Source organism: Pelophylax lessonae (assembly GCF_965119305.1).
Source record: "Pelophylax lessonae genome assembly, chromosome: 5".
Taxonomy (NCBI): Eukaryota; Metazoa; Chordata; class Amphibia; order Anura; family Ranidae; genus Pelophylax; species Pelophylax lessonae.
In genome coordinates this window covers 90,715,969-90,729,432 of record NC_138772.1, presented here as the reverse complement: position 1 = coordinate 90,729,432, position 13,464 = coordinate 90,715,969, and the positions used below count along the sequence as shown (strand labels likewise).

The 13,464-nt window shown below is 41.8% G+C and overlaps 1 protein-coding gene across 2 annotated transcripts in view; it reads left to right on the top strand.

Moving 5' to 3' along the window:
- Nucleotides 1-13,464, top strand: part of CUL2 (cullin 2) — a 173,426-nt gene that overhangs the window by 151,778 nt on the left and 8,184 nt on the right. For both annotated transcript variants that reach the window (XM_082257514.1, XM_082257513.1), the window contains exon 20: nt 7,209-7,325. In XM_082257514.1, coding sequence (XP_082113640.1) covers nt 7,209-7,325 — 117 coding nt within the window. The remainder of the gene's footprint in view (nt 1-7,208; nt 7,326-13,464) is intronic.

The window sequence follows — 13,464 nt, the reverse complement described above, 5'->3', positions numbered from 1 at the left end:
GGAAACTAACTGTATAGCCTGTGGCCCTGTCACAGAGCTTGTACAGCTTGACCCCATACTTGGCACGCTTGCTGAGGAGGTACTGTTTCGTAGCAAGACGGCCAGTAAATTTAATCAGGGACTCGTCAACGCAGGCAACTTGTTCGAGGGTAAACAAGGCTGCAAACCGCTGATTGAAGTGGTCTATGAGGGGCCGAATTTTGTGGAGCCGTTCATATGCAGGGTCTCCCAGAGGACGACAGATTTCATTGTCGCTGAAATGCATAAATCGCAGAATTTGCTCGTATCTCCCCCTGGACATGGAGGCAGAGTACATGCGCATATGGTGAGCTGGGCTAGTGGACCAATATAGCCGCAATTCACTTTGTTTAGTTATGCCCATGTGGAGGGAAAGGCCCAGAAAGATTTTAAAATCGGAAACCGTTATAGGATTCCAGCCGAATGGTCTGGCAAGGGGCGAATTTGGGTTGGCGGCGATAAATTGTTGTGCATATAAATTTGATTGATCCACAATAGATCTGAAAAGATCTTCCGTGAAGAACACCTCAAAAAAGTTCAGGGGCGTAAAACCAGCTGTCTCCACGTGGATTCCAGGTTGGGCGGTGAATGGGGGAAGTACTGGCGCTGTAGAATCAGTGGGTTGCCAATTAGGAAATGCCAGCGCATCAGGGAGGGCACTATGGGCTCTACGGGCCTGTCTACGAATACGCGGTGGCTGCGGGCCACTACTTGTGCTAGCCACCGCACCAACTTCAACTGCACTTAGGGGACTCGCCACGTCACCAGGTGTTACTGCAGTGCTGGTTGTACTTGGTCCAGGGTGTACTAGGCCGCTGGCGCTTGCCAGGTCGCCAGAAAAATGAGCGGCACTAGTAACCACACTCTGCTCCATACGAGCACCCTGCGATTCCTGTATCTCAACAACTCCAGAATGGGGTCGGGTACGCCTGGGTCTAACAGGGACCCATCTGTCGTCGGAGCTATCTGTCAGGGAGCCGCTGCTGTCATCTGGTTCGTATACTGACCCTGATTCTGCCGGTGAGGCTTCCCCATCGCTCTCACCTGGCATGGTCATTATACTGTAAAAAGCTTCATCACTGTACGAACGTTTAGACATTTTGGTAACTAAATTTACCCGTACAGTGATGCGACTCACAGGTAATAAAAGCACCTGGTTGTCGAAGACTATTTCAAGCGCTACCAAAAAAAACTGCTAATGCTAGCAGGGATCAGGCCTGACTCTGCTAACACAGCGGTTTTGTGTCTTGTGTTTTTTTGTAAGTGACAGTAATCTGTTGATTACTACACTTACCTGGGTGAAAGGGTTAAACGCAGGTGCTGGCAGGAATCAGTGCTGACCGTGCAAACACCGCGTTTTGGGAACCCTAAACTATGGGGGCGCTAGTATAGCTCTGATCAGATCAGATATTGATCTGTTCAAACACTATACTAGAAATGGAAGTGTATGTGCGTGCGTGTGTGTGTGCGTGTGTGTGTGCGTGTGTGTGTGTGTGGCAATCAAGGGGTTATTTCTAAACTATGCGCCGGGGATCTGGGGGGGGTGGCGGGGACCCTAAACCTCCTTTGGGAAAGAAACTAGCTCGCTAGCGCAACCTCAAGTCACAATGACACTAATACAAAATACAGTAAAAACAGTATATTATGTGTGTATTAGTGCTAATGTGACAGAGGGTGTAGGGGTTAACTGGATGTGATCAGGGGGGGATCAGGGGGTTAAATCTTTATTGGAAGGGGCTGGCGGGTATCCTAAGGATAAAAGGAATGGTGGCAAGCGCTAAACCTGGTCACAAGTCACACTTATACGGGTATATAGAAAATGCTATACACTGTATACAGTGTGCGTTGTGGCAGGGGGTGTAGGGGTGATCAGGGGGGGATCAGGGGGTTAAATCTTTATTGGGTGGGTGGCGGGGACCCTAAACCTCCTTGGGACACAAACTTAGTCGCCTGCGCTAATTCTGATCACAATCACACTAATACAAAAATACAAAAACACTGTATATTACGTTTGTATTAGTGCTGATGTGACAGAGGGTGTAGGGGTTAACTAGCGGTGATCAGGGGGGGATCAGGGGCTTAAATCTTTATTAGGGGGGGTGGCGGGTAATTCAAGTGGAAAAGGGGGGGTCGCAAGCGCTACACCTGACCACAAATCACACTTATACGGGTATATAGCAAAATGCTATATACTGTATACGGTGTGTGTTATGGCAGGGGGTGTAGGGGTGATCAGGGGGTTAAATCTTTATTGGGCGGGTGGCGGGGACCCTAAACCTTCTTGGGACAGAAACTTAGTCGCCTGCGCTAATTCTGATCACAATGACACTAATACAAAAATACAAAAACACCGTATATTGCGTTTGTATTAGTGCTGATGTGACAGAGGGTGTAGGGGGTTAACGGCGGTGATCAGGGGGGGGTCAGGGGGGATTAGTGGGTTAAATCTTTATTAGGGGGGGTGGGGGGTAATTTGAGTGGAAAAGGGGGGGTCGCAAGTGCTACACCTGTTCACAAATCACACTTATACAGGTATATAGGTAAATGCTATATGCTGTATATATTGTGTGTTGTCAGGTGCTGTAGGGGTTAATTGGGGGGGCGATCGGGGGTGAAATGTGCCTATCTACCTGTGTGTGGGTGTGCTTGTGCAGTTACTCACAGTTAGATGTGCTCTCCTCTCACGCTGGATCCAAAAAGACCGTTGTGGGGGGAGGGCACATCTCCTCTAAGCCTGTGTTTACATTTCACAGGCTTAGAGTGACATTTGATTGGGCAGGACCGATTAACTGGTCCAGACCAAAAATGATTGGCCTGGACCTGATGACTGATCGGTTCTGAACCCAATCGAGTCATCGGCGGGACCGCGGGTGTGCGCGCGCGCGCGCACCAGAGCGGCGAAGGCTAGTGACGTATCGATACGTCACTCTGCCTGGCCGGGGCTGACCGCCGCAGTACATAGTCGTGCGGCGGTCGGCAAGTGGTTACAGAAGAAAAGTACATGTAAAAAAACAAAACAGCAATACTAATGTAAAATATGCACTCACAAAATAACTTTCCTGGTTATAAACCCTTACATATACCCACTGAATTGGCTAGCCTCGGGTGATTCACAGAGATTAAACAAACCCTCCTACATAAATTGTACCGGTTTATCTGCAGCCTCTCTCCTCTGCAGAATTTATACAGCATTTCTCCGCTTCAGAAGGCAGGGGATGTATTTGTCACAAACAGCCAGCATAGAGCAAAGAAGTTGAGTGTAATCTGAATTCTTAGTGCAGGGAATGGACACGCACCACTCAACACATAAAGAAATATGCACAGCTGAGGCTGTCACCTGCTTTGTGCTGGTTGGGTGTTTGCCAGGGCTGTCTTCTGGGATTGTCTGTTATCCACATAGACTGTCAGAAATGAAATCAGACAACTGATTGAGGGGGCAGAAATCACACTAGTTACTTTGGTTAGAGGCAAGTACATACTATAGAAGGATTTGCTTTGTTCATTTTTAATTTCAGAGGTTTACAACCAATTTTTATATTTTTTTCCATAGTTCTTCAGTCTACCTCCTTCTCAAATTGTAGATAGCTGAATTTAAAGTGTTACTAAACCCACAACAGCAGTATTAGTCTGTATGTGCAGTAAAGCATGATTGTTATATTTACTGTGGAACCTAAGGGGTAAATCCTCTGCATTATGTAAAAAAGTCTGTTTGATCCTGTGTTCTCTGATCCTCTCCTTCCTCCGCTGTCCCCAATCCATCTGCTAATTGCACAGAGCCTTTGGAGCCACTCTGTACATGCTCAGTTTGATTGGTGTTGATAGAGTTTTTTTTTTTTTGGGAGGTGCATGTGATTGGCACAGGGCCAATCAGCACTGTCCAGACAGAGAGTTAGGGGTCCTGCAGCCTCATAGGACAGTCAGAGTAGAATGAAGACTCCTCCTACAGCTTTAATCAGATACTGATAGAAGTCATAGGACTGCTATGTACTGCCGATGAGAAAAGGTATTTAGCAGTTTATATTTACAAAAAAAAATGGCATTTCCATGTTCTGTGTACTGTGGGAGACCAGATATAGTGTATGCAGGGTCCTGGGTTCAGTAACACTTTGAGTCAGTAATTGTGTGTGTTTGCTGTTGGATTTTATTTGAAATAACAAAGATAAGTTAAAAAAAATACTTTACAAAACCTCTGACTAGATGTAGTATATTTCCCATTGCACACACATTTAGTTTAAAAAGGTCTCCCAGGAAGTAATTGGGCAACATCCTGTGTTCCAACTTCATCCCACTGACTCATTCTGATGCAAATAAGTTTGTTTAAAGTGCAGAACAGGTCATCTCTTTGAAATCCTTGTCCTTTGACCATTTCTGGATGATCTGTCCCCCTGGAATCTTGTATAGTGTTAATACTTTGAGTGCATGGACACAGAGTACACCCCTGCCTCAAACCTGTTACATTCCCCAGTACCATCAACTGCTCATGAAATCTTTCCAAACAAACTTGTGATTCATATTTTGGATTACTGATGATCACACATTTGGCAAACGGTGAAATTATTCCATATGACTGCACATCAAAGAGTGACTGAAAGTCAAAATAATGTTCAAATATGAGTGTTTGGAAGTATTTCAGGGTGGCTCCATCCCGGCTTTTCCCTAGAGTTACTTTATGTTTAATGAGCAGCTCTGAGCAACATTGAAACGTCTGAAAATAATATGTAAAATAATATTCAGACTAAAAACAATTTGCTATAAAGTCCACTACATTCTAATTTTGAAGCAAACCCAGTAAATACATATGAAGCTGTTTTTAGATTTGCAATCCTTTGCCAGTCTTGTGATGCAGGCACTATCAGGTCAGTTAATAGCAATAAGAGGGCACCATCATTTTAAACATAATACTCTATTAAGTGAAAATGATGTAAACCAGAGCAGCTGTCTCTTTAAACTGTAAAACACTTACAATATAGAAAAAATCCAAAATTAGGTGCTAGCCCTTCTATACAGTTTGTGAACAGAAATCTCTGATTGAATAAACCAAAACATCCTTAAATATGATATTAAGTCCCCAATCCTGGTGTTCTTGTGAAATCAAATGCAAAGTGACAATTTCTTCTTAATGCATAAAAAGTGCTCTTCCACATGCCCAGGTGAAATTGACACTCTCCAGATGGTTTGCAGCCAACAAGCCTTGTGTGTTAAATCCTGTACACGGTATTTTAAATCTTCTCCATAGGAGTCCAGATGCCTACTAACTTGTTTCACTCAATGTGAGAGAGCAAGAAAATCCAGAGATAATTTCATAATGTAGTACATTTTATTAAAAAAAAAAAAAATTACAAACCTTAAAATTGCACTCACATTCAGCAGGGAACAGTGGGTGACTGACACAACCAGCCCAGATCGTCTTAATCCTCCGCACCGCTTCTCGTGTTTTCAGAGCCGGTGTGCCTTCCACAGGATCGGATATGCGCACAGTAAAAGGAACATACCGGATATGATGTCAGCAGCAAAGCCTCGTGGCATTTCGCACACAGCGCGTCCTCAAGAAGCCCGGTCGTCGCCATTTTTTTGGGGAGGCTTAAATAACAGAGTCTATGCCGATTGGTGGGAATTTAATTTAGGTAACCACGAGTGAAGAAAAATATTTTTGAAATTACCAAAAAGTGATTAGAATTAGCTGTGTGTGTTAGAACTTCCTTTTTAGGCCTCTTGCACACTGCAGCTTAAAAATGCTCAGTGCAGCTTTTTTTTTTCTGAGCTAAAATAGAGCCTATTCATTCTTAATGTGCCTATGCACACAGCCACGTAAATGAGCGCCGCGTTTTCTTCAGTAAGAACAAAATGGAAAAATCTGCATTTTTGGTCAGTAATTTGCGCCTGATGCGCGCAAATATGCGTGAATGCGCTCAAATGACCCAAAATGGCAATTGAATATCAAGAATGCTAGAATAAATTTACGCGCAATTACGCACATTTACGCGCATTTGCGCGAGCGCATAAGCGCGAAAATGCGCGCATTACAATTACGCCAGAAAACGTAGATGCTCTAACAGGAGTATCGTGTGTAAGCTGCCTAAAGGACACCAAAAATAATTGAGGCTTTGAGGCTTTGCTGCTGGCGCCCTATCCAGTCTGTCCCCAACGTTGTGTCCGATCCTTTGGCACGCACGCTGTTTCTGGTAAACCTGAGCAGCCATGCGAAAGATTAAGACTATTTGAGCTGGTTGTGTTGGTGCCCCACTGGCACCTGCCAATGTGAGTGCAATTTTAATGTTTGTCGCTTTAACATTTTTAATAAAATGTACTACACTATAAATTATCTCTGGATTTTCTTCCTCACTCACATTAAGTAAATGAGAATTCACAATAGTGACATCCACAACTTGGCTGGAATCGGGACTCCTAGAAGATTTGAAATCCTGTGTACAGGATTTAACACACAAGGCTTGTTGGCTGTTTTATCGGCCGCAACCATCTGGTGAGTGTAAATTTTACCTGGGCATATGGAAAAACACTTTCTTTGCATTAAGAGGAAATTGTCACTTCACATTTGATTTTACAAGGTCACTGGGATTGGAGAATCCTCTTTATTTAACACAGTTGGACTTTATATCTTTTTTAAGGACGTTTTTGTTTATTCCATCACAGATTATTTTTCACAACTGTATAAAAGGGCTAGCGCCTACTTTTGACTTTCAGGTCATTAACCACCCACTGCAGGTAAGCAATACAGCTTGGTGAAGGACCTACTCCTTAGCTGCTATTGGACAAAGAAGAGGCAGCAGTACATTGAAGATATCCCTTTGCTCCTGCTCTATGCATGTTCAGCATTAACTTTACAACACTGAGCACGCCGCAAACTGTGCAAAAACAATATATCCCGAACTGGATTGGAGAAGTGATCCCCTCCTTTACCCAGGCTCAGTCATGCGGTGTAGGAAATTACAGGAATCCAATATAAAGGCAGATTCAGGTCCACCTGCAATGTTTCAAAATACGTTTCATTTTTTTACGTAATTCAAAATTGCTTTTTTTTTATTCTGTTTGGAGTTTAGCTTTAGTTTGAGTTTAAAATTCGAGGGTTCTAACCCAGGTATTTGGTTCTTGTCTTTTATAGATATTATGTGAACACTTTCAAAGCTGTTTCCATCTTGAACTAATTAAACACCCGTGTTTATCATTTACAGGAAGTGGAACAGACCCGAAGTGCTGTAGATGAAGACCGAAAAATGTACCTTCAAGCTGCTATAGTGCGTATCATGAAAGCACGAAAAATCTTGCGACATAATGCTCTCATACAAGAGGTAAGGATGGTTGTTTATTGGAGCATTGCATTGTGGAAGCATTCATATTGTCACAGTGGGGGGATGGGGTTCTTTTTATCCTCCTCGTTTGTGTAGATGGAGGAATCTGTTAAGAAAAAAAATATATTAACCGTCTAGAGACAGCTTTACTCTAGGATTAGGAGTGAAGGAAAAACAGGGTGGTTACATGCAGCAGTGAGTCATGTATTTATTTCTAAACTCCTGTAGCAAAATCATTTCTGGAATGATTCCAATATTTCTGTTCCCATAATAGTTACATGCTAGGTGAATACTGAATTTCCTGGTAACTAAAGGTATCCATACGGAGAATCAAACCATTGCGTAATCCAGTTGAATCGCACAGTAAATTGACACATACATTTAAGTTACAACTTGCATACCCTTTGAGACTTCCACAGTGCCAGGACAAGGTTATCCAGTGCCCACGGCTAAGATGCCAAACTGGTTTTATTACATATGAGTCAATGTCTGTGCTCTGTGCAATACTATTACACAGAGAAGCCTCAATCCTGCTCTTCTAGGGCCCCGTTGCCGGTGCTCCTGCCGCCTCCCCTTTTTTATGTGCCACTATAGAAAGCAGCTTCCTATGGTGGCACACCTGTGGGCTTGATCCCAAACCGCATTGCCTGTGTCTATAGACAGGATTTGACTGACAGCAGCAGGAACCAATCAAGATTGGGCTCAGGTAAGTACAAGGTGGATGAGAGGGTATACAAATACTGCAACATTTTTTACCTTACTGCAGGGAAAGCAAGAAAGAAAAGACTGCATTCACACTGGCAAATTTACCTGCATTCTGATTGGATGCGAGAACCCCAGTGGGTGTCCCTGCAGCTAGCTTGCTGTAGGCGGCAGCCCCACTGAAAGCAATAGAAGGCTGCCGTTTCCCACAGCTAATCACAGACTGCCTGCATCCAGGGCTGATCAATTGCATGTGATCACTGCATGTATTTTCATTATTATTATATAAGTAAATATATTTTTTTAATACAAGCAGAGTACTTGGTATCTGGCTATTGCAGTCCCTATATGGCCAACCTCAGGATGGGAGGAGACAGCCGAGTGGTAGTACTAACAAGAAACATGCTGATAGTAGAACAGAGAGGAGCTCATCAGTCTTCTGCTTTTCCATTCATAGTTTAGCCACAGACTGGGGGAGGAACAAGACCTGTAAGTATTGCGTAACTTCAGAAGCCAAAAATCTGGTATCCTGCCCTGCACTGTGTGGCAGAGCTGTATAAATCCCAGAACTGAAAGTGTAGAAACACAAATCCTTTAGAAGGTAAAACCACTCCCCTATAGGTTTTTAATCTGTGTATTTCGTTGTTTGCCTGGAGTTCAGCTGTATTGGAGAACTATGGGTTGCTGATGTCTGATTTTAGCCTATCCCCAAAAGCTCCAGTTTTTAGCGCGACTTATGAAGGAAATGATTAACACCTTTAAATACATCAAAGGGGTGAATATAGGGTTCAAGAGGGCAGTATTTTCAATATGAAACAAAAATCAAGGAGGTCAAAACTAAAAAAGTATTATTTTATTTTACCACCAGTAAGTGGTTTTAGACATGCTTGAGAAAAACCTAGATCTATACCCCCAACAAAAAAAGTTAATAAAAAAAAAGTGGGCAAACTCGATGGACCCACTCAGTCTGCTGACATTTTTCTATGTTTCTATGAAATAGAAAAATTGCTATTTCATTAACTGTTTTTTCACTTGAACATGCTTGCAGATTATGTTTCTTTTTTCCCAGATATCTAATCTATATTGGAAGTCTTATAATTTAATTTTCCACTTAGTGACATAAGAGAGATATAATAAAACAAGCGTTCTAGTCTTTCTTTTCTGCAGTCCAAAGTATAATTTAATGTCATACATATTCTCCTTATTAGGTATAAGTGGCAAAAATCCTGTCCTGTGATACCACTTAGAGAAAGATGCAACCTTGCTAAACCCGGCTTGGGCAAATCACATAACCAGAGTGTGTAGGGGCCAGATTAAACTAGTGATCGACCAATATAGTTTTTTTTAATGCCGATACCAATATTTTGGTCATTGGATATCGGTATCCGCCAATATCGGCCGATATGTTTCAGACATGTAAAAAAACTTTTTTTTTTTTTCTAAAGGTACTCCTTGTGCACGAATCTGGGGGTCTAAAAGACCCCAAACCCCTCCTCAGCACCTAAAAGCATTCAAATTGCCAAGTTTGGCTGTTTTGAATGCTGTCAGTTTTTTAATTTGGCGTCGAGTACCCGGAAGTGATGTCATGACATCACTTCCAGGTTTTTTACATGGAGACCCGTGTCTTCTCTTCAGCGGCGGAGGTAGGATGCCCGGATCTCCCGGTGGGACGGGAGATCCGGTAGAGTCCCCTCCAGCTCCTTGTAATAACAGCCAAGCGGCTTCTCAGCCGCATCGGTTGTCATTACAAGTCAGCCGACCCACAGCTATGGACACCGGTACCGGTGTGATGTCTCTAGCTGCAGGCATCACCCCGGTACAAGCACTTTCCCTAAATATCAGTAACCTCAGGGGCCGATTCCGATATATCGGGGAAAGTGCATATCAGCCCCTGATATATCGGTCAATCCCTAGATTAAACATTTCACTTTTATTATAATTGCTGCATTTAAACACCTGATTTGGTAAATCTCCCATTTGTCTCTGTGAAGCAGCTTCTCCCACTGGTGAAAACACATGCTACAGCATAATAAACAAGCAAAAAATTTGGGGGAGCATACCCATGTATTTCTAAAGCTGGTGCAGCTATGAACCAAAAGACATGTATATTAAAAAAGAATAGCGCACACATGCAAAAGAAATTACTACCAGATTTGAAAACAATCCATAAATAAAAATGGGGATTTGGTCCCACCATATGGCCATATAGTGCTCAAGCCCACCACTACGTCAAAGTACCCCATTATCAGTGGGTCCTACACTATCCATGAAAAAGAGATGACTACAGCCTTTCTAACCCTTGGAGATAATACTCCTTGCTGGGAAAGATGTGCAAATGCACTACTTTCATGGATAGTGTAGGACCCACTGATAATGGGGTTCTTTGACGTAGTGGTGGGCTTGAGCACTATATGGCCATATGGTGGAACCAAATCCCCATTTTTATTTATGGATTGTCTTCAAATTTGGTTGTAATTTCTTTTGCATGTGTGCGCTATTCTTTTTTAATATACATGTTACAGCATGACAGAGGAAAGCCTATTGGTTGCAGTGAGCACCACAGACTGTTCCAGCACATTTGAATTGCTTCCATATCTCCTTGGTGCTACTGCTGTGCAATCAGTACCCCATAAGCGGCATATTAAAGTTGTATAACGGCTATTAACTTAACTTACTAACCCTTATTTTACTCTAATCAGCTCTAATTACCTCCTTATTTTCCTTCTCCATTCAATTATAATTTTCATGGTGATTTTTTTTTTTCTTTTTTATTAATATATAAACTTTTTTTTCTGTTTGCTTTGTTCATTAATATTTTTACACCTTTTACATATATTTACACATATCATGCTAAAAAAGCGCAAAATTGAAAAAAACCTACTTTACTTAATTTGTAAATAACTGCAATGCTTTGTACCAAAATTATAACTTTAGTGTTTTAAACAGGACAAATTACAGAATAAATTGCACACTTTTTATGTGCAGTAACCAGGGTTAATTTTGGCATTGAATTTTTAAATTTAGTTTTAGTTATAGTCTTTTAACTAAAATGCCATTTTAGTTTTAGTCCCATTTTAGTCATCTGCAATTTAGTCGTGATTTAGTCAACTAAAATCTCCAGTACATTTTAGTTCAATAAAATCGGTTTAGTCAACTAAAATTGAATGTGTTTAGTTAAAAGTTAATGCATTTCTATAAAATTTCCAACCCGATAGAACACCTTTGGGATGAATTAGAGCGCAGACTGTGAGCCAGGCCTTCTTGTCCAACATCAGTGCCTGACCTCACAAATGCGCTTCTGGAAGAATGGTCAAACATTCCCATAGACACACTCCTAAACCTTGTGGACAGCCTTCCCAGAAGAGTTGAAGCTGTTATAACTGCAAAGGGTGGGCCAATTCAATATTAAACCCTACAGACTAATGCCTCGTACACACGCATCGATTATTGGCCGGGAATTTTCAGCCAACGTCCGATCGGCCGATTTTCGGCTTGTTAGTATGATGCTTCCGACTTTTCGGCGGAAAAAAATCTGGTGTGCAGGCTATAAAATTTTTGTTGGCCGTCAACGCAACGGCCGATTTTCCGTCAGTCAGTACAGATTTCGGCAGATAAAAATCTGATGAGCAAGTCTGGGCATGCTCAGAGAAGAAAAAACACACGGAAAGTAAACCAACACATGACATCACTTCTGAAGTAGATTTTTGTTGGCCAAGAAAATTTGTGTGCAGTCTGGGCACATTCCAACCAACAAAACACCACTCTGGACAAAAGTCGGACGATCGGTCGGCCGATAATCGTTGCGTGTGTACGAGGCATAAGACTGGGATGCCAATAAAGTTTATGTGCGTTTAAAGGCAGGTGTCCCCAATACTTTTGGTAATATAGTGTGTGTGTAAATTATATTGTATAGTATTTATTTTAGTATATATATTTTTCTTTTCAGTTTTATGCACACACAACACTGGCCACATTTTTGTAAATTTAAAATTTAGTGCAATGTCGTGCCATGGGTTAATACACATCATTGCACTGGTATAAGGCCATTGATATTATATTGCTGAAAGTGTCTGTAAGGACAGGGTTTAGGAACTGGTCAACAAGATGCTATTCAATATTTGATTAGCAGTAATTTATCTCCTCTTATTGTAAAACCATACCTATTGTTTATATACCACTGATCATGAAAGCCCTAGTAAACTGTGTCGGATGGTATGAACAATTAAAAGAAATTGGCTCCAAGAACAATGACAGCAGGTGGTGTTTTCATAGTCCGGCCTAGTGTGTGTAGCCGCATTGGAATCACACAGGATCATTTCTTGGCTGCCCATAGATGTTGGACAGGGGTGGACATGCTGGCCCCCAAGGTTGACTTGCTGACATGTTCAACTGATGCTCCCTTCCACTTGCCACGAAGAACTGCAGCTGGGGCATGCCTGACACCACAGACATGAAATTGTCACCTAATCCATACAAAATGTGGCTAGTGTTATCTGATGTGCAGTAAAATGCTGAATCTGGTATGGTCATTAATCCTACAGGGCTGATCACTGGAAATGGGCTTGCTACCACAGCAGGTAGCCATATTCAGCAATTTTTTGAATTTGTAGGTGAATGAATCACTTGTATGTGCACAATTTTCTACAGATTATATAAAGTGTCTTTGAAGGTTGTCAATTATCCAGGTCACAATGTAATTAGTACTACATTCAAGCCCAGAAGCCTCACACAGGTGGTAACACCTCCCTACCCTCTTCTTTTATGGTTCCCCCTTTTTCCCCTCTTTCCCCCAGGGTAGTCCTATTCACTATAATTCGCATTGTACCACAAAATCAGGGGGAAGGATCAGGCTGCACATAATGAACCTGTGAGGACAGAAAAATGGAATCTGTGCAAGATCCTGATCCCTTCTCCATTACTTTCAGTGTCTGAAATCAGAAGTGGCAACTCCCATATTTCTACCCTCATTGTTTCCATTGAAATGATGAAGTGGCAGGATGCCAATATGATCCTAATATGCTGTAAATATCTTTAGTTTATAGTAAACTAAAAGCGCCTATATACCATCCAGGGAATGCAATAGATCACTATAACAGGTGCTTCCAACCAGCATATTGCAAAATATCTTGCTTTTTGCTAAATTAAAAGAAAAAATACGGAAAAACTTGAAAGAAAAAATGCATTTTTCTTCATTTCTGTTATAAAATTTTGCAAATAAATCTTGCTTCATAAATTTAGATCAAAATATATTCTGCTACATTTTTTGGTAAAAATAGCCCAAATCGGTGTATATTATTTAGTCTGTAGGAAAGTTTTTTTCTCTTACGTCCTCCGACAGTCGCCGCCTCTTCATATTCGTCACAATGGGGTATCAGACTTTGCTCCGAAGGAGTAGCTAGAGTAGCTTTTTTTTTTATAGAGTCCACAAACTATGGTA